The sequence below is a fragment of the Thunnus maccoyii genome, chromosome 9 (genome assembly GCF_910596095.1).
Source record: "Thunnus maccoyii chromosome 9, fThuMac1.1, whole genome shotgun sequence".
Classification (NCBI taxonomy): domain Eukaryota; kingdom Metazoa; phylum Chordata; class Actinopteri; order Scombriformes; family Scombridae; genus Thunnus; species Thunnus maccoyii.
Window position 1 is genome coordinate 4,240,501 of NC_056541.1, and position 21,104 is coordinate 4,261,604.

Sequence of the window (21,104 nt, forward strand, 5' to 3'; positions counted from 1 at the left end):
TTCCCTGTCTGCTTGGAAAAAAACAGTCAATCCTCAATCTTCTGTTTTTAAACCTTTTTATTTAAGTAGGAAAGTCTTACTGAGATTAAAAACATCTTTTTTTTTTCAAGAGGCCACGACTAAACAAACCTGACCAAAACTCTTCATAATGAAGTCACCCAGTGCAGCGGTGTGACTCATTGACATGTTTTTAATCATTTGGAGGTTTACGGCACAGGGGAATAAGATGAATCAGGCTTTGGATACACACACACAATACTTGTTAGTAGATCAGTTCATTGTTGGTTTGGATCCAAACATGAGATTTATTGACAGAAAGAAAATCTCCAGCCTTATCTTTTAAACAATATGCAATTGTAAAATCATAAATACAGTTGCCAATAAGACTAATATAAAAGATCACAACATAAAAACAACAAAAAAGCTTCAAATTGATGCTCCTTAAAACACTTGCAGACAGAAATAAGGTAAATAAAAATAAAAGTTTCTGAAGCAATGATTTAAATGCACAGAAGAAACCAATTTTTATTGTTTTAAATATATATGTGATGAAGTTTCTTTGTTTTGTAAGCTGAAAATGGGTTTCTTCCATAATTACTGTATATTTGGGGTGTCCTGGTGGCCTTGTGGTTACGTCGCATACCGTAAAAAACCAACGCAACCGTTTTTTTTGTTGTTGTTTCCTGTCTGTGTTTCCACAAAAATAATCTTAAGAAGTACTTCACATCCTCTATTTCTCTCCCCAATTAAAACCTTGTCTCCCATTTTTTTTTTTTTGTCTCTGTTGGCTCCAGTCTTGGATTCTCTGAGGTTTTTTACTTTCTTCCTCAGTCCTTCAGCTTTTATTTGCTTTCCTACCACTTCCTAATCTATCTACTGGATGTTACGTAGTCGCAGGAGTATTATGTTCCATATCTTGTCGGCCTAATTTGCCTAATTTGACTCTTGGCCTCGTTACTTTTAATTTGCGTGTAATTGTCGATCATGTAGCAATACTTCTACTTTTTTGCTCTACTTTCAGTGAAAGGCAGTAAATGTAAATGGATTATTAATCAAGCTAAAGGGGGAAAAATCAGCCTGCGTGACGACTTTTTTCCCTCTCTTCTTGCTGTTTTTATGATCTGTGTGTGTTTTTTTGGTTTGGTTCTGGGACAGAGATGATTATTGCGTGCCGTCAACACTGGACAACATCTGTCCTGATGTTCTTTTTCGGTGAACGTTTAACAGTAGTGACAGTGAATTAAATACAGATTGTGTTGCTGTCGTCGAAGTCGCGCTTTTTCCCCTTTTAGTTGCTGCTGCTGCTGCTGCTGCTGCTCCGTCTTCAGGATGACGTGTGTGGGAAACATCAAGTTTTTTGCTCTACTTTCAGTTCAGCTGTCGGGAATTATGTTTGGTGGAGGGGCACGGCGGTTTTCTGTTTTTTTTTTTTTTTTTTTTAAATACACTAATTTGCTTTAACTGGACAACAAGATGAAAGGATGGGCCCCGCAGGACGAATGCGTGGAAGAAGAAGGACACGCACAATGACGGCCTTTGTATCTCTTTGCAGGCGTTTTCATGCGTCGGCCTTCAGTCGTTCTGTTTATGTGAGCTCTGTTCAGCTGTGGTGGGAGCAGCTCCAGTGTCTGTCTACTGTCACTGTGGCCTGGTTAAAGTTTGCTGCTTGGCTGCTTTCACAGCTCGGTGCTGTAGAGCCGCTCGTATCTGGTCTTCTATTTTTGGATGAGGAGAGTTTCTTTCTGAGGTCTTCAGACAGTGTTAAAGCCTCAAAATGTGTCAAAAACATCCAAATTACTTCCACTGAGGCTGCTGCTCAGTCTGAAAAATGTGTCATTTTAGAAAAAGGTAACAACTTCTATTAAATTCTTGCACACTATAAAGCTTTACTGATAAGTGCAGTAAATAAAAGACAAACTCCTGACTGAGCAGACTACAGTCTAAGAATAAAAACATTATTAAAGAGATTACAAATATCAGACAGCATGTGAGATTATTTGGTGCCTTTTTTTAGTAAAATAGAAAAGATCTTTATTGAAATACACAGAGAAAAAAATAGGCAAACACTTCTAAAACTCAAAAATCTCACTGTTAAGATAACTCTAATCTGCACCAAATACCTGTCACTTGTTCCTTGGCTCATGAAATTTGTCAAGGTTTTGCGAGATCCTGCTAACAAATAAAAATTGTCAGGTAACAAAATATTGAACACATAGTTCTGCTCTGATCAGGCTTTTTAGGCCAGACTGAGTCATTTGTGTTGAATGTTGGAGCTTTGCTAGTAAACAACAACCCCAGATTGAACAAGCATCTGCTGATCAGTATTTTACTTTAAACTAACTTCAACTAGATTACCGTATTTCCTCTAATAGCGGCAGGTAGTCAGTTAAAATCCGGGTCTCTGTTAATGTCCGGGGGTATGGTTGACAGTATGAACTTCAACTGCCTTTATAAAGCACATAACAACTGGGACGTACTGCTTCATCTGTCGTTGCCCTGTCAATGTCATCTGTCAGTCGATGTGACTGATCTTCTGCTGCTCAGAGGATTGTGGGTCAGAATAGCCTGAAAAGCATGCTGGCCTACGTATTACACAATGTGACAGGATGTAGCAGGACATCCTGGTATTTTTGGTGCACTATGTGTTGGGACATAGAAAATCTTTTTCTGGCGTACTTAATAGTACGGTTGTATCAGAACACACCCAAGGGTGGATAAACCATCGGTAGCCGGCTCGGCTGGTGGAAGTCTCTGGTTCAGATTACCGTAATTACTGGTAAGCAGTAACACAAATTTAACAAATGGAAGCAGATCAGAAAACAAGGCTTCGAACTAGAATATGAGCAAATGTACTTATCAAACAGACTGAATTAAAAATAAAGGCCCGTCTCTAATATAAGCCTGCTTCCTATAAAGGCCTGGTACCCTCTGCAGTTGAGGTAAATAAAGGCTCAGGCCACTATTAAAGGAAATACGGTAAGTCTCTACTGGGTGAAACGTGTATCCAGCTCGTGTTAAACTTCAAACTACATGCAGCTCTGCTTGTGTTGCTCAAACATCCTCAACTGATTGTGACAGATTCAGCTATTTGTCTCTACTTTTCCCAAACTTTTAGAAACTTTTCTTTTTTTTCTTACATTCATTGCAACACGCTGCTCTGATTAATCACCGTTGAGTAAATATTCTCTCCGTTGTCTCCTGACCTGAACCAGAACCTGACATCTCATCCTGTGATTGATTTTAGTTGCGATAACGGCGTAAACAGTTGCCTCACTCTTTAAATATGTGCCTTTTGCTTTTCCCCTTGAGGGTTTATGTTGCATTTCATAAAAGTTTAACAACGTCTCTGTGACTTTGGGTAACAAATAATGATTTAAGTGCTAACGTACAAGTCATATGTCGGCTTCATGCCTTAGAATACGATTGTTAGAACTGAAACAGTTTGACCTCGTACAGCTTTTTGTTGTTGACACTAATTTTAAACCATCAGTTCTTAGTAGGGTTGCAACTATGTATTATTTTCTTGATTAATTGAGTAATGTTTGGTCTATATAATGTCTTCATAGCATGTAAAACCCTTAAAAGGTGTCTAGAACATCCAAATTATGCAAACTAGAAAGTGTAGCTCACTACTAAAGTTGCTGCAGTCTTTTAAATTTGTGATTTTAGCAAAAGGGAACAATTTCTACTAAGATCTTGTACACCGTGAAGTCTTACTGATAGGTACGTAGGATCAAAAGGTCTCGATTGAGTAGAAATTAAAGTATTAATTTCACTTGACAAGCCTCTAAGGACTGAAACATCATTTTTAAGTGACTGATAGCATGTGGGATTCTTAAAAAAGGTTTGTAAAATCTGCATGTGGATGCTGATCTGCATCAAAATACACAGTGAAGTCAGAGTTTTGGACGAGCGGCTGCAGTGTGAACAGAGCCAGTGACTCTCTGCTGAAGAATGTTTGTTAAATGTTAACAGCTCAGCTTCGTCCTGTACGAAACAGTGAAAACACTGTGATTAAAAAAGAGACAACAGAAGAGATACAAGTGTTGCAGGTGAGATTAAAAACAAACGTCGGAGGGCTTATAAAAACGTCTTGAGGCTGAAAGAGAAAGTGTTGGTGTGTGAGCGTCTCCTCCTCCTCCTCCTCCTCCTCCTCCTCCTCCTCCTCTGAGCTGCTGGCGGAGCGTCGGTGGATTTTTAGGAGTGTGAGGTTTCCATGGAGCCTGAACAAAGCCATCTGGACTGAGGAATGTGGTTTGGGAACGTTCGCCGTTATGCACACTGGAGGACCAATAGTGTGGGGGTCCTGATAAGAGCTGAGTGTGTGTGTGTGTGTGTGTGTGTGTGTGTGTGAGCTCGTGTCTTTGTACACTTGTGAGAACGTCACATGTTTCCATTGATAAAAGGACAGAAGGATAAATCCTCCAACGTGACATTCTTACCTCTCTTCACTTTATTCAAGGTTAGGACTTTGGTTTAAGTGTAAAAAAAGATTCACAGCTTGTTTTTGGAGTATTTTAATTGTGATGTTTTTAATCGTTTTGTTATGAATCTCCAGTGTTTTACATCCATGATTTCTGGGTAAGAAACTGGAGACATTTAGATCATTTGGATGGATTCTTATCAGGAGACGTTACTGCTTAAAAAGAGGGAATAAAAGAACAAAGTCAATTAATTTATGATTTTATTTTAGGAAATTAAAGGTAGAGGGAGAAGGGTTAGGAAACAGGGATTAATATCAGTTATACTTTTTAAATTAATTAATAATTTAATATAAACATACAAATAATAAATGTCACTCTTACGTTTCTGGAGCTGAAAATCATTTTAAAAACTTAAAAATTTTGTCTGACCAGCAGCAATAATAATTATAAGCTATAACCAGCAAAGGTTTAAACTTTATAAGTATCATATGTGAGAAGTCACCCAGCAGATTAATTTACTAATTAAAAACTAACATTTAATAAAAGAGAAAAGAGACTAAACTAGAAAATAACCGCGTACCTCATCAACACTATGAACCATCCTCTGTAACAGGCTGCCCTTCTCTTTAATATAACACCTGACAATAAATAACGATACAATAAAATATTGTCAAAATCATAAATATACAGTAATAGCAGTAAAACCGTTACACACACAATAAGGATGCACATCAAGTTATTTTAAAAACCAAAGCAAACGTGGAAGAAGCTCAGCTTTAATTGATATTTTGTATTTAAATGTTTTGTCAGAATACTAACAAGTGTTTGAAGGGAAGAAGTAAAGTGGTAGAAATCACACAGCACAGTGTGGAGGATGGTGGATAGTGGTGAACAAGGGGGGGGAGGGGGAGTGTGAGGACCAGCTGCTGCTAGTTTGCACTATAGATTGTGTATGTGTGTGTGTTGTTGTTGTTGTTGTTCGTGTGTCATTTGCACCTTCTGTCGTTCTGACGTTAACCCACAAACTGCCTCATGTACTCTGAAACCAAACAGAGCAACTGCAATAGAAATAAAAGTTAAATATGAATTGAATTACGGTTTAATGACAGTAGCTGGCTTGATTAGTTGATCGATGAGTCGATCGCGACAATCAATCAATCCATTTGATCTTTTAAATGTCAGAAAATGGTGAAAAATGTTTCCCCGGAGCTCAAAACGCAGCCTAAAATTTCATGTTTTATCCTGACGGACAGTCCATAAATCAAAAATATTCAGTTTACTGTCATAGAGGACCAAAGAAACCAGAAAATATTCACATTTAACAAGCTGGAACCAGAGAATTTAGGCGTTTTCTCTTAAAAATAAAAAAAGACTTTGGGAATAGTTGGCGTTTATGTCAGAAAATATCCTTCAGGATGTCCTGAAGACCGCAGTGATGTCTTCAAATTACTGTCTTTGTCCAACTAACAGCATAAAACCCAAATATATTCAGGTCACCGTTAAATATGACAAAGAAAAGCAACAAGAAACTGATAACAATGTGAATGAATGCATGTTTGGCATTTTTGCCAGAAGAAACCACTTGAAATGATTAATTGATTATTAAAATAGTTGCCAAATAATTATTTTTAGTTGTTTCAGTTCGAGTTCTCAGTCCCCAGACGATGAATCTTGCTGGTCCAATGACTTTCCCTCTAGTCAAGCTTTCAATTAATCAATAAGTTGATCGACAGAAAATTAATTTACAACTATTTTCATAATCAAATAATTGTTTTTAGTCATTTTTTTAAGCAAATATGCCACAAAATGTGCTGTTTTTAGCCTCTCAGATGTGATGATTTAATGTTTTCTTTGTCATTTAAATGACATTTAAATGTCATGTTTGACGGTCATTATAACCTTCATTATAACTGGCATTTTCACTATTCTCTGACATTTTATGGACAAAATATTTAAAATTATCGTCAGTTGCAGCTCTAAAAATATCCATTTGTTCTGAAGAATAAACATCAAATCTAAGGGTCAGATTGACATCAAATGTACAAACATATTCATAATCTCTAGAGGTCCTTATCTGCAAATAAATACTACGTTTGCCAAAAAATATACAATTTACATCTGGTGTCAGGTTGGGAGATTACATTGTTGGATGTTTGGTTGAGTAGCAAAGCTGAACTTGTACTTAACTTCTTGTTCCAAAGTAGCTACAATGGAAACAAACTGCTCATCACAACCTTCCACCTTCAGTAACAGTCAGTCACGCCTCACTGTGAAACACTCTGTCTGTGATTTATATGTTAGAATTAAAGAGGCGTCATGCAGTTTAAGTGAAATTGTTCAGCTGATTCTGTTTCTCCTCAGCTCGCTGTTGGACAGAATCCAATAAAAGTTCCTAAATGAGCCGTTTTGTCATTTAGGAGAAGAAAAAACTCTGTTGCTTGGCATTTACTGTGTGATTGACAGTATATTTAAACAAATTATAGTGCTCTTAAACAGGATGGTATTTAACTTGAACTGTCTGGTTAACAAAATGACGGTCATTCAAAAACAGAAAAGTGGAGTCTTATAACTTGGCATTAACAGTCATGTAAGGATTTTGTAGTGATTTCTTTTTCTCATAGTATGTTGTATTTTAGAGGGAAACTTACAACTTTCTGGCTTTGGTTTCTTGGATGTTTCCCTGTTTTAGCACCAGAGATGTTCATAATTAACTACAAATTAACAGTCGGATTATTTCTGCAAACAGTGAACAACTCATTTTTAGGCACACTAACAGTTTTTTCTACCACTTTGGTTCATATCGCAATAATTTGATAAATTTCTGTGGAATTTTGTACAGACGTTCATGTTCCCCAGAGGATGAAACCTACTTTCCCCTGACTTTTCCTCTAGCGCCACCATGAGGTTGAGTTTTGAGGTTTGGAGTGAGATGTCTCAACTGTTATTAGATGGATTTACATGAAGTTTGGTTCACACATTTATTTTTTTTAATGACCAAATACCTGCAAAAACTAAAAACATTCCCATCAGGCTCAGTTGAACTTCATGTTTAGTGCTAATAAGCAAACGTTAACATACTAAAACTCTAAATTAAGACGGTGAACATGATAAACATCATATCTGCTAAATATCAACATGTTAGCATTGTCATTGTTAGCATGCTAGCATGCTGAATTTGGTATTTAGGCTCTGCGTTAAAACAATGCAAGAAATATGATTCAGGAAGTCGAGTTGGAGCTAAAGATTAATGCGTTTAAAGGCTCATCGGATGTCAAACCAGCACACAGTGGTTTATAATACTCACAGACAGAATTTTACAGCTTTGGAAACTTATTGCAGAGGCAACTGATGTATCGTTTGTCGCGCAGATGGCGAGCTAAACCTGTTGGATGATGTTGTGTAGCAGCGCAGAGCTAATGTCGGTCTGAACGCCACCTTAAGCACAGACTCACAGAGCTGCTGGCGCGGCTGTAGACTCTTAGTCTTGTTCTATTTTAAAATCTTCTACTTCACTTAATTTGTTGACTAGATTTAAAGACTACAGATCTGTAGCTCAGCTCTGTAATGACTGTCATAAAGGGTGTATTACTCTAAACTAAAGGTCTAATTGTTGGCTTTGAAAGTTTGGGATAAAAATGGAAATGGTTACTATAAATACACATTACCCTCAAAGACAAGCAAACATTTTGGTGCCTAATTTTACAAATTAAATGTAGGGCTGCAGAAAAACAGATTTTTGACAAGAATCTTGACTTGGAAACACAATGCATGCCACACAGTGCTTTATTAAGCAAATTAGGTTGCCTTCTTTTTCAGAACATACCACACAAATCTAGAGACACACATTCCTCCTCCTCCTCCTCCTCCTGCTGCTGCTGCTGCTGCACACTGCAATGTTTCTAATGACATTACTTGGGAATTTCTTGAACTGCCAGTCACGTCAGCTTTTTGTTTTCAGGAACAAACAGATCAGCGATCCGGTTTGTTTTTACACCTCTTGCTATTTTTCCCACCACTTCACCAGGATGCACGGACACTTAAAGGCTTTTTAAACAAAGACAAACTGTGTTTTCACAGAAGTTTCCTCGACAAATTTGCTGTCAGAGGAAAAAGTGTCAAACTAGTTTACATGTCGGCTGTGAGGTCCTGTAAACCAAATTGTCACCAGTTGTGTGACAAATGCTGAATATCTACCCACCAAAGCACTGAATAAATCATCTAAAATAAAAGCTGTCATCAGTGTCAGAAGCCATGGGAATTAGCTCAGTAATCCAGTTAGTTTTGGAAAAACTTGCTCACAACATGTTTTCTTAGTGTTGTTCTGATGAATCTGATCCTCAGTGGACAGACTGGTCATGAGGCTGTGAGACAGAGTGGGGGAAAAACTGATGTCGGAGAACATGGCGTGTAGAAAATCATGTGTTGCCAAGTCTTAAGAATGTTTGGATTTGACCTAAATGTCAGGAAATGTTTGGGAATAAGTTCTTGTTTATCTGTTTATAAATACACTCTTCATTTATGTTTTTTTTCCTTGTAAATCAACCGTCATTCTACGTGATATGTCTCAACTGCACCATCATTTCCAGTATTATTCCCTCAGCAGGATGAATCATATTCATCATTAACTGAATTCTGCAACCCACAAAGCATTCTGGAAATTAATAATTCATTGGAAGTACGTGAATGGAGGATAACAAACTGGGTTTTTTTTGTTGTTTTTTTTCTGCTTACAGAGAGGAGGTTCAAGAGAACTGTGTTCGCTGGAGGAAGAGGTTTACGTTTGTTTCCAAAATGAGTGCCAACCCCCACACCGGAGTCCTGGATCCTTCTGTCTGCAGGGTGTCAGTCAGGAAGGTATGAATGTCAAAGTGACCTGCTTAAGACTAACTGGAGCTAAACTAGATTATACAATGGGCTTCATGCAGGAAACACTCATCCAACAGATTCGTTCTTAAGGGGCAAAATTTGTGGCTTCAATAATTTTCTTGTACTTAAAATTTTCTTTAAATTTACAAGTGGTCCAGACCTGTCGTACGAGTCAGAGAAAAACTTGTTTGACTGGATTATAATGTCTGAATCTGAATACATTTGGAGTTTAATTATGATACTAAAATCTAGGGCTGTAGTCTGCTGGTCGACTGGTCGACTAATTGGTCGATATGCTCTCGTCCGACTAAATTCTCATTGGTCGAATAATCTCCGTGTTATTTTTATAAGGAGAAAAGTGCTACATCAATAGCTTTCCATGATTAATCCACTATTTCTTGCGGCGGGAGGGACAGACTAACAAATTACCTGTGAAAACAACGGGGGTGTATTCAAAACACCCCCGTTGTTTTCACAACTTTGAACTCGCCCAACCTAATGGAGACTGCTGGTCTAACTGTACTCAACGTTTACTGACCGTTTACTGAATCTGTGTTTCTCCATAATGATACAACGAGAACCCCCGCCAGGCTAAGAAAATATTTTTTAATATTTGATACGCGAATGAACATTAATTAATTCGGAAATCGATAGCGTTTGGGAGTCTGTGCAGCGCTGTTCCGGTACGTGAGTCAACGTCTGTTGTTGCCTGGGAAACCACTGGTCGCGTGGCTCCGTTAAGGAGTATGTTTGCGTAGCTAGTGGGGAAAGAGCGGCAGAGAAGTGACGGTGGATGCGAGCGGGGCAGAGGAAAAGGTTAGCAGTAAGTTGTCAGTACAGTACAGACTACAGTGTGTCAGTTAATAAATGCTAAAAAGTCGCATCTGTTGTTTCCCCAAATGCTGGAAAAGTAAAGGGGGTTAGCTCCAAAGTTAGCAACAATGGGTTAGCATAGCCTGAAGACACAGAACAGAGAAATGTGTGGCTGCTGAGTTTACTGTGAACTCTGTCCCAATCAATCAACTAAAATTTAAGGCAAAATTGACATTCTCTGCACCACATCATCATCATGGCTGCCAGTTTACATTTAGATTTTATGATTTTTATTGGCATATATCGGCGCAGCAGCTTCTACATGTCAGTAGCAGTAAACAGCTGCCTCAGAGTGTTTCTGCAGCTCTCCGTCCAGGATCGTGTTGTGTGTGTGTGTGTGTGTGTGTGTGTGTGTGTGTGTGTGTGTGTGTGTGTGTGTGTGTGTGTTGCAGCTGACAGTGTAACATCACCTACTGTAGACTATGATATTCTGTCACATGACATGTCATATTAGTCACGGAGCGATTCGCTTTAGAAAGATGTTTTTAGCGTCTAACTTCTCGTCAAAGCGTTCCCTCTTCATTTATTTCTGTCACGGTGCAGAGCTGCTCTGATGACACATAGTTGGCAGCTGGATTCATATTTTCTTACTGTTTCTTATCCGCTGATCTCTGACAGCAAGACCTGAAGCTCTCCGGTGTTTGGTGACATTTTTGTGAATGAAACTCGCCTACAAACGGAGCAGAACAGTTCGCCTTATATGGACATTTTTATAAAATCTCACCAAGGCTCATCTCCTCATGAGAAGGTGACATTTATCAGGCTGAAACGAGCAATTTACCACAAGTTCTGGACAGTTAAATCCGACTTTGCAACACTCATACGAACAAACCTCACAGACAAAATTTTAGGAAGGAGTTTTAGGAATGCGAAAATGTTCTTGCATGAGTCCCAATGTCTTGAAAATTTTGGGGATTTTCACCAAAAGTAAAGAAAAGTAAACTCTTGTTGAGTTAGAACATTCAATCATGTTGTTGTTAGAGCTGTTTGGTCAGTTTTTATTATTCTTTGATCAGATATTCGCTCATTTAAATCATATTTTAGAGTATTCTTTTAAGGTAAAAGCTTCTTTGTAATGCTGCTACAGAGCACAGGTACACAAAAACTCGCCAAACTCATTCAAAGAGTCTTGAGACACCCACAGGAATGCCCGCAGGGTGTCATCATGAATTTGATTGATGCTAAATACATGTATCCCATGCGAACGCCGCCTCAGTGCCGTGTTCTGCTGCTCGCTCAGTGAGCTACACTGAAGCATGTGAGTGGTCTCGGCCTGTAATTTCAGTTCTCTTGGTGGAGCCCTGTAATTGGAGGCTGGTGTAATGTAAATTTGGATCAGTTGGATCACAGGGTTCATTACTCTCTTCCTGTTTTCCCCTGCAGGAACTGAAAGGAGGAAAAGCATATACGAAGGTAAGAGCCGGCGTCTGCCTCACCTCTCACGTTCATAAACACATAGAAACAGTTACAGATGAGTCTAAGTCGGCCTTCTGCGAAGCTTAATACCACATCGTGTAAATATTAGGATTTTCCAACAAGCGTACAACTGAGCAGAGCATGAACATCAATCAGAAACTTGTCTTCTTCCTCACATTTGCCCGGAATCTGCAAAACATCCTGCCAGCCAACACCTCTCTCTTACCGTAACGGTGGGAATCCCTGACAGATGAGTCACGTCTCGTGAGTGAAAATACAAGGTCAAACCCCCCACCCCCACCCCCCACCCCCCTTCCAATGAAGACAAGAGTCTTGTCGATCCGTGGACCGTTGTTGCATGACAGGAACCGTTTCCTCTGTTTTCGCCCATTCTCCATTTAGATTTCCTTTTAGCTAAATATACCTCGTTTCCCTCCTTAGAAGTCAGCTTCCTTAAATACACACCTATGAAAACAGAAGCCTCTTAAAGAAAGGGAAACCTGGAGGAGGAAGAATGGGGAACCTTTCGCTTGCGAGACCTGCAGAGTTAATTTAAAATAACATCGCAACTGTAGTACAGACAAAGACAGTTTCCACATTGAAAGAAGCTGCGAGGGTTGTTTTTAGAGATAACAGCTTCCTTATCTGCAAAATCTGGTGCTGTATACAAATCCCATTTACAAGTTTTAGAGACACCATGAACAATGCTTCCCTCTAAAGTCTCCCCGAGACTCGTAAAGAGATTTTAATGTGTAACACTGGTGGAGTTTCCCCTTTTTAAGGTATATTTCAGTCTGTTTTTTGTCAGTACTCTCCTGAAATCTCTCTTTTTCCCCACTGTTTGTTAACATCACAGATATTTTCTGTATCTGCTCTTTCTTAAGTGTCATTCAAGCTATTTTACACTTATATTATGTAAAGTATTTCATTCCAAGATGCCACGTTAGACATTACGTTACATCTCGATGAGAAATCGTGACCTTGTGACCTGTCAAACTGTAGAGCACATTGTCTCACCTGAAATCATTAAAAGTACTTTGAGTGAAAACTGACATTGAGGTCTGAGGATTATCCAGAAAACCCCAAAACCACCTGATTAGATACCAACAATCATATATATATATATATTTTGTGTGTGTGTGTGTGTCTTTGATTTGGGTGAACTGCCCCTTTTTTAAATATGTTTTCCTTCATCAAAGCCATTTTAAAAATACAGGTTTCCCTTCTGAAGTGTGTTTTTTGCACTCTGTCATCCACTAAACTTCAAACGCTTGTGACGTTAAAGATGTAAAAGTGCTCCTCTTGATAAATGATGGGTGTTGCAGAAATCTAATCTTTCTAAACATGTGCCAAAAAAAGGGGGGGGGCAGCCAGTGAAAACCCTCCATTAGTGAGTCTAGAATTACTCCTCTCTCTTCTTCACCCCTCAGCTGGGCTTCACAGACCTGAACATGGCGGAGTTTGCGGGCTCTGGCTCCACTGTGCGCTGCTGTCTGCTGGAGGGATACGACACCAAGAACACACGGCAGGACAACTCCATACTGAAGGCAAGGAAACGTGTGTCCGGTGATAGTAAATAACTGGAAAAAATGAGAAATAAAGAAGAAGAAAGCAAGCCGCTCTTTGAAAAATGTCTTTATTGGGTATGTTATAAGGTGATTCTGCAAGCTCAACACATGCAAAACAAAAGCAAATCAAGAAATTAGATAAAACAAGTGTTTAGAAAACTGCTGCAAAGTGAGAAAACACAATTAAATACAGAAATGCAGTTGAAATTGTGCCATTTTTTTTAACAAATTTCCACTGCAGTATTCCTGTATTGTGTTGTGTTTTCTGTTTTGTACTGTTTTTTACTAAATGCTACATGTGTTGTCAAATTGATGAAGATATTGTTTGCATGTGGGTTTATAAGCTGCGGTTCGTTAAGCTCTCTGTTAGAGCTTCAACCAACGATCATTTTCATTTATTGATTAATCTGAAGACTGTTTTCTTGATAAATAGATCAGCTGTTTGGTCTATAAAATGTCTCAACTGTGAAAAAATATGGATCACTGTCACTCAAGACTGAAGAAACCAGAAAATATTCACATTTTAGGAGCTCGAATCAGAGAATTTGGACATTTTTTTTCTTAACAAATGACTCGAAACGATTATTTGATTAGCAAAATGATTCATTTTTATGTCGATTGACTAATCAATTAATCGTCACAGCTCTTCTCTCAGGGCCACCGTAGTATTTGTCTCTTGCCAAAGACGGAGTGATATTAACATCATAAAGAAGATGAGAGATATATTTTTATCTCTCCTGGTTTAAACAAGAATTTTAATGTGCCATAAAGTTTATAGCTTCCAACGCCTAAAGCAAGCTTGATTATTAACTCTGAGAGTTCGACCTTTGACCTTTGACCTTTTTATTGATTGCTTCCTTTACTCTTCACTCTGTCCTCTTTTTGTCATGCGAAACCAGTTAGAGACTCGTTGAAATGCTTCGGTTTTTATCTTTAATGCATCTTAATTTAAAACAACAAGGTAACAACAGTTTCGGTTTTTCCTTCGAAGCAGAAGAAGAAGAAGAAATATTGAGTTCAGTTAGTTCAACTAACTGTTGTCATATAATGAAAATTTGAGTTTGTTAGCTCTATTTACAATGAAAGCAGATAGAAAACTCTAATTATCTAATCTAATATTTCCAGTTGATGCCTGCAAAACTTTTCATTTGACATAATAAACTATATTTCTATGAGAAACTGAGATCATCCTCTTCTGACTTCACTATGTCTTGAGGACTTAAACCTTTTTATTGGCAGCCTTATTATGTTTGTTAGGATGTAATTCATTAACATGTACAATATAGACAAAGACCACTTGGTATATCAATATAAATCACCCATCAGAGCTGAGTGTGAAGTTACCAGAAAAGAAAGAGACTCCTTTTTAATGTCACTCTGGGTCTTTGTGGCTGAAGGAGCTCCTGGTTTACTCACTGAGGAGTTGAAGCTCTCTGTAGCGCCTCCCAGAGATCATCAACACTAACTGCTCTATATATGAAATAAACGAGAGCCAAAACAGTCATGAGTGGTTCTGTCATCTCATTCCTCTCATGGACTTGTACGTAATTCATGCGTCAGTAAGCTTACCGGGAATTTACTCTTGAGCTTTCACAGTTATTTATTTATTTATTTTATTATTTCTCAAGTAGCCAACATGCTGTCCAGATGAAATATGTTCAGCTACTGTTTTAGGTTTTCACAGGTTCTGGTCTGAGTGGTGATAATGTTTCAGGTCCTGATGAAAGCAGAAACAGTTCTGATATGCAGTATGTTGATTAAACGCTGTGCAGGAATGTAATCAGGTGAACAGGAAAGGAAACAGGAAAGGGAAGGAATACGATGCTGCACGACAGAGGAAAAAGGTTTCACAACTATGGAAAATAGATGTCATAGATTTAGTCGTTTCTGTGGTGTTAGCTCAGAGTGTGAAAGGTGATAATTCGGCAGTAAAACAAATATTTTTGTCACTTTTAAACTCTTAGGTAGTTGCTGCTGTTTGTCTTTGGAGGTAAAAGAAATATCTCAAAGAAAAACTGTACAAATATTGTTTTGTTTTGTTTTATTTTTAAAGGTGATCATCGGGATGACCCTTTTGTCTGGAGATCCGTGTTTTAAAACGTGAGTAGTTCACATTTCTTTATATCACAGTGATTTCCACAGTTTCATAGTTAACAGATGTTTTTATTTCAGCGTCATCTTGTTAAAAGTGATTAAAAGTGATTGTTTCTTTATTTCATTTTGTGTTTGATGCATGTTGTTTGACATTTTGGAATCTTTTTTTGTGTTTCCTTTCCCATTTGATATTTAAGTTCGGGGCTCGACTGATACTGGATCTTTGGGGTCGATACTGATATCACTATATCGGCCGATAATCTTATATATACAGAATATATACATAAACACACATTTTTTGCAATTATCTCTCAAATCAAACATGTAATGGAGGCATAATATTTTACAGTTTAACAATAAACTTTATTGTATAAAATGACATCAGTGCACTGAAATGCCAAATTCCCTGGGAATTTAATGATTATAAATAACTATAAATGAAAAAATATGTATATATATTAGACTTGAATTAAGAAAAAGGATCAAATATACATAAAATGCTGCCTATATAACTTTTTTTTTTTTTTTTAAATCAGCGCATATTGGACGACATATACACCCATACCAATATATCTGTGAAAGGCCAATAATATCAGCTGATCCATTGGCTTTAATTTAAGTACCCAGCCTCTGTCAGTTAAACACTCCTAATCTCTCTTAATCTTTACTGAACTGTACATTTACAAGTCGGTGAAGTACAGATGTTTTGTACATCTGTAAAACTGTCAGCAGGCAGTTTTTCTTTCATTCTGTAAAACTAATTACAAAAAAGACAAATTATCTTGGATAGTTTTTGTGCTGATGGAATGATTTTAACAAAACCTGATAGAAAAATGCATTTTATTTTTGTTTTACAGTATTTTCAAAATTGTACTAATTCACTCTAGTAGTTCACAACAAATGAACAAATACACTCAACACTTTTGAGCTCAAACTTCAGGAACATGATGCATCTCATCAATGCTCCACAGTTTTATAAATGGTGTTGTTTATCTCCAGTTGGCTGCTGTTTGTTAGAGGAGTTCTTCATAGAGTCCGCAGACATTCAGTGAACGTTTTTAACCTTTTCACCCAATAAACACTTTGACTCTTTCCTCTGCCCTTTGTTTCTGCGATGACTCAGTTTCCCCGCAGTCAATAAAGTAAATCTTACCTAAGCCTGCCAAACTAAGCTGCAAGCTGCAGCTCTGAGCTAATTTAATTTTCCAGACTGATAAGTTGTGTCTATTTTTTTCCCCTGCAGTCCTCCCAGCACAGCAAAGTCCATCTCCATCCCTGGACGAGAGCACACCCTGCAGCTGGACTGTAAGGGGGAGGGAACGGCCGAGCAGGGGCCGGCCGGAGGGGTTTCTCTGGGCCGATCCGCCAAACCTCGACCCTCCATCATCAGCTCAGGTACGAAACACGTCTGGACGGATAGATTAGTACTTCAGTCACGAGCAGAAAGGAGTCTTCTTGGTAGAGCTGGCTCCTGATAGGCAGTTACATTCTGGATCCAGTTTCAAGCTGGTAAAAAAAAACCTGATGTTTTTAAGGTCATGGTGCAAGAAATTAGAATTGGAAATGAAAGCTGCAACGATAGTCAATGGAAAAATAAAATCAAAAGGAAAAATGCTGAAATTCTGTGGTTCCAGCTTCTCAAATGTGAATATTTTCTGGTTTCTTTAGTCCTTTATGACAGTAAACTGAACATCTTTGAGTTGAGGACTGTTGGTCAGGACAAAACAAGACATTTGAGGACGTCATCTTGAGCTTTTTTCAACATGTTTTGACATTTTATAGACCAACCACACAGATTAATCAATAATAATAATTGTACTGAGTATTTGAATGTCAATCATCGATTTTTAGCTCTTAAATATGAAGTTACTTATGATTTTTGTTGCCTAAAGTTGTTGAAAGCTAAACCTGAAAAGCGACTGGTGATAGAATTAAGACTGAGACCAGAACAAATGTCTTGTTTTTCCTGTTCAAACTATATTTTTGTCCCATACAAAGACCAGTAAGCAACACTTGAAATGTCAAAACAATTATAAAAGGTATTTCTGATAATTTTGAAGACTGTTTGACTGTCTGAAGACAAGTTTGAAGACTGTTGACCTCATTTTTCTTATTTTTAGAACAGATGTGAAATTTTTTTTTTTTAAAAATCAATAAAATTATCTCCAAGTATCTAAAACATCAGAAAAAGTCATCTGGAGACTGAACTCATCCAGTGTTTTAAAACTTGGCCTGACCTGCTCCCCCACCCCCCCCCCCCCCCCACCCCACCCCCCTCCCACCCCCTCTGACTCAGCCAGATGTCTTTCAAAACAAGAGCCAACACCAGAAGTTTTTCTTTTTTGAGAAGATTTTCCTTGCATGGAAAACTAGTTGGCGATGTTTAAGTTTAAATGTGTTCATTTTGAAACGAAATGAAAAGAAAAAAAAAAGAAAACCTGTTTCGTTCCCACTTGGAAATCAGTGCAAAACACCTTTTTTTTTTCCACGAAAAAGAAAAAGTTTGATCTTGTTCAAGTTCTCAGCTATGAGTCATCGATGTCCAAGAAAGTCCAAAGTTTCATTATGAACTAAAGTCTGTTTACAAAAGCAGCTGGTTTGATTTGTTTGAATGAAAAGCTGCCAACTCTTTGACTTTACAGGACCATAAAGTAAAATTACAGCCCATATAATTTTGAAATGATCTCTGAACGCTACCTCTCTTCTCTGAAAGTAAACAAAGACTCTTCTTGATGTGTGGTCTTGCAGAAGACATGACGGGGGGGAAATGGGGAAATGTTCTGAGAAGAGTTTTTACTTTTGATTTCTCCCTTCAGGTCTCCTGGAAGAATCCGAAGCGAACCAGTCCATTCCTGGAGAAATCTTCCAGTCTGGTCACTCTCGTAACTCCAGCTACGCCAGCCAGCACAGCAAAATCTCAGGTTTGTTCCCCCTCCAGCCTCACCTGTGTTTTTCCCCTTTTTAAATATTCAGACATGTCTCTCAGTTTCTTTCCAGGACAGGAAATTCTGTCAATGAAAAAAACTCCAGTGACTCTCTATCTTATCGTGGTGAAGGCGGCTCGCAGGCCAGAACCCTGCAGGTTGTGTTGATGGTGGCAGCAGCTTCTAAGGGAAACTGATGGTTTCCCAAGGAATCGAAAGTTGTGTTTTGAGATGTGCATCATTCAAACAACAGTGACTCCAAGTACTTTTTGCCTGCTGAACAAATCAAAAGCTGTGAGAAAATGAAATACGATCCAGGAAGGTTCGGTTTGACTAACAGAATGATGTTTTTTAAAGCTTTTATCAGACATCAAAAATGCTGCACAGCGGTTTGTAAAACTCACAGGCAGAATTTAACAACTCTGGAAAGTTATCTGAACTTAACTGTTTCATCTTTCTTTTGCGACATAAACAGCAGAAACACTGCATCGACTCACTGACCCCGTTCAAAGAAATGAGAGAGCTGCATTATTTCTCCTCCGTGAATTATGAAGGAATGACTGCACTAGAGGGAAACCAGGTTATAAACAGCTTGTAGGCACTTATGTTAGGTGTTTTAATTGAGTAAATGTACTTTATTCAAGTCCTGAAAGGCCTTAAAAAGCATTGAATTCAGTTTATTTAGATATTATAGTCTAATTTCTTGCTGTAGGCACTATTGTTAGTTATATAATGTTTTCATATCTGATTGTAGGCTGTCGGGAGATGATATAAATCAAAAGTGGGGTTGTTCAAACAGTGGATTGTACTGCAGGAAGCACAGTCAGACCTGCAGCAAACTCTGTCACTCCTGCAGCTACAGTAGCTACAAGAAGCTCATCATCTCATCAAAAAGTCTTAAATTTAACTCGGAGCTCACAGCTGAGCCTCCTCTGATGTCTCCTCTGATCTTTTGATGTTCTTCTTCATGTGTCCGTGTCGTCCCGCAGGCTACAGCACCGAGCACTCCTGCTCCTCCAGCCTGTCTGACCTCACGCATCGCAGGAACACCTCGACAGGAAGCAGCACCTCCGGGGGCCTTGGCTTCATCGCAGATACGCCTACAGAGGGAGACAAGGACGCCGGACGCCCAGAAAGACCACCACGGCCCCCGCGGCCTGTTCTACCCCCTAACAGGCCTCCCAGGTACAGACATAAACCTCCTCTATCACTGCTCTGGTGACGGGAGTCCTAGGGTTTTACACTCCTTACATAAAAGCACAACATGTAAACTAGTTTAGACCTGTTCTGACTTTGTTCTTTTTTCTTGTATGTCAGGAGGAAGCAGGACTCCGTGGAGAGTCACCCCTCCTGGGTAAACGATACTCGGATAGATGCCGACGACATTGTGGAGAAAATCGTCCAGAGCCAAAATTTTGCAGACATCAACAACACTGAAGGTACAGTAGGAACACTGCTGCAGAATAATAGCTAGTAGATTATATGTAGTGATTTATAAGAACAGAACAGCTGACACCCCCCCCTCCAAAAAAAAGGAAAATTATTGCTGGAGGAAAAGGAGAATGAAAACTCAGATTGCCTCCCTCCACAGTAAATAATCTGCTGAGCGTTTGATGGGTTTTTTATTTCTGTTTTAGAACCAAACCATCATAAAACAATCAGAAAACACTGATTTGCCGTTTCCTCTCTTTCACTCACTCTCACTCGTTCCTCCTCTCAGCTTCTCTCTGCCTCTCTCTCTCTCTCCCTCTTCATCATCTCGCTCCTTTTTAAAACGATTCAGGAGACAGACAACAAAGCCAAACTTTGCTTTAAAGTCAACAAACAACATGAAATGCCCTCCCATCCTCTAAATATCAATACCAGAGTACTTCATTGTTTTATGAATGAAGCAAGTCAAAGCAGCCGCGGCGTCGTCTGTGTTCAACCAATGAGCGACAGTAAGTCCAGCAAACCCCCCCCCCCCCCGGAGCCCCCGGGACTATCCTACAGGAACTACACGTAGTCCCTGGTTCTTCCCGTTGACACACAGGTTTATTCCCGAGTTCCTTAAAAGGTTCTCGGTCTACTGGGAAAGTTCCAGCAGTGGAAACACCCTGCAAGACAAAAGAAGACAAAAGTCTCTTGTGTCCCATTAAGGCTAGTTTGGCTGCAGCTCTGAGATTTCTGGCACTGGGAGATGGACGTAGGAGTGGTTTATGGGAAACGTGGTCTTGATTTTGAGAAACATCAGCGCTGATGATATCACTGGTGAGAAGCGGAGGCATTCGCTTTCCCAACACGGTCTCATTTGTTTACAGTGAATCTATTAATTTTACAGTTAGTTTGACAGAAGCTTATTGATGAATAAAAGTATTAGACGCAGCAGCGCCTGTAACCACTACACCATGTTTGGACTGAGCTCTCCCTTCAGTCTTCCAGCTCTGTGTTTTGTCACTTTTTTATTGTCAGGTGTGTTGATGCCCTCTGGTTTCACTCAGCGCTCGTTAAGTCGGTTTTCTGTGTGTTCTCGCTTTCAGACAGCAACCTGCGACTGTTCGTCAACAGAGACGGAACCACCGCGCTCAGCGGCATCAGGCTCGGAAACAGGTGATTCTCCTTTTTTTTATTTTCTGTTTATCTGTCACTTCCTCCTCCCGTTGTTCCTCCAGTCTGCGTCTGTGTCCTCCTCTCTCTTCCTCTTTTCCTCCCCTGATGTCGTTTTCACTTAACTGACACCAGATTTAAGTTTTACTGATGGAAACAATTCTGCTCTGGAGGCAGAAATACCAGTTTTTAGTTATGACCTTGATAGTTTAACCAAAGTACAACAGATTATTTTAGTAGCAGCTAAGAACTACAACTTCCATGAGGCTTTTAGTAGCTCACTCACAGCTAAGAGTCATGGGAGCTGTAGTTTCTCATACATAGGCTCTACTTCGGCAGCCCACCCAGGTAGA

At 38.9% G+C, this 21,104-nt stretch overlaps 1 protein-coding gene across 3 annotated transcripts in view; it reads left to right on the forward strand.

The window, feature by feature from the left end:
- fam102aa (family with sequence similarity 102 member Aa) overlaps positions 1-21,104 on the forward strand; it is a 37,254-nt gene that overhangs the window by 14,076 nt on the left and 2,074 nt on the right. Inside the window, exons 3-11 of one of the 3 annotated variants that reach the window (XM_042422430.1) lie at positions 9,158-9,278; positions 11,547-11,576; positions 13,010-13,126; positions 15,201-15,247; positions 16,485-16,636; positions 18,058-18,162; positions 19,155-19,350; positions 19,483-19,604; positions 20,685-20,754. In XM_042422430.1, the coding sequence (XP_042278364.1) occupies positions 9,158-9,278; positions 11,547-11,576; positions 13,010-13,126; positions 15,201-15,247; positions 16,485-16,636; positions 18,058-18,162; positions 19,155-19,350; positions 19,483-19,604; positions 20,685-20,754 (960 nt within the window). Of the gene's footprint in view, positions 1-9,157; positions 9,279-10,072; positions 10,114-11,546; positions 11,577-13,009; positions 13,127-15,200; positions 15,248-16,484; positions 16,637-18,057; positions 18,163-19,154; positions 19,351-19,482; positions 19,605-20,684; positions 20,755-21,104 lie in introns of those variants that run through there. The other 2 variants (XM_042422432.1, XM_042422431.1) reach the window with 2 other exon arrangements.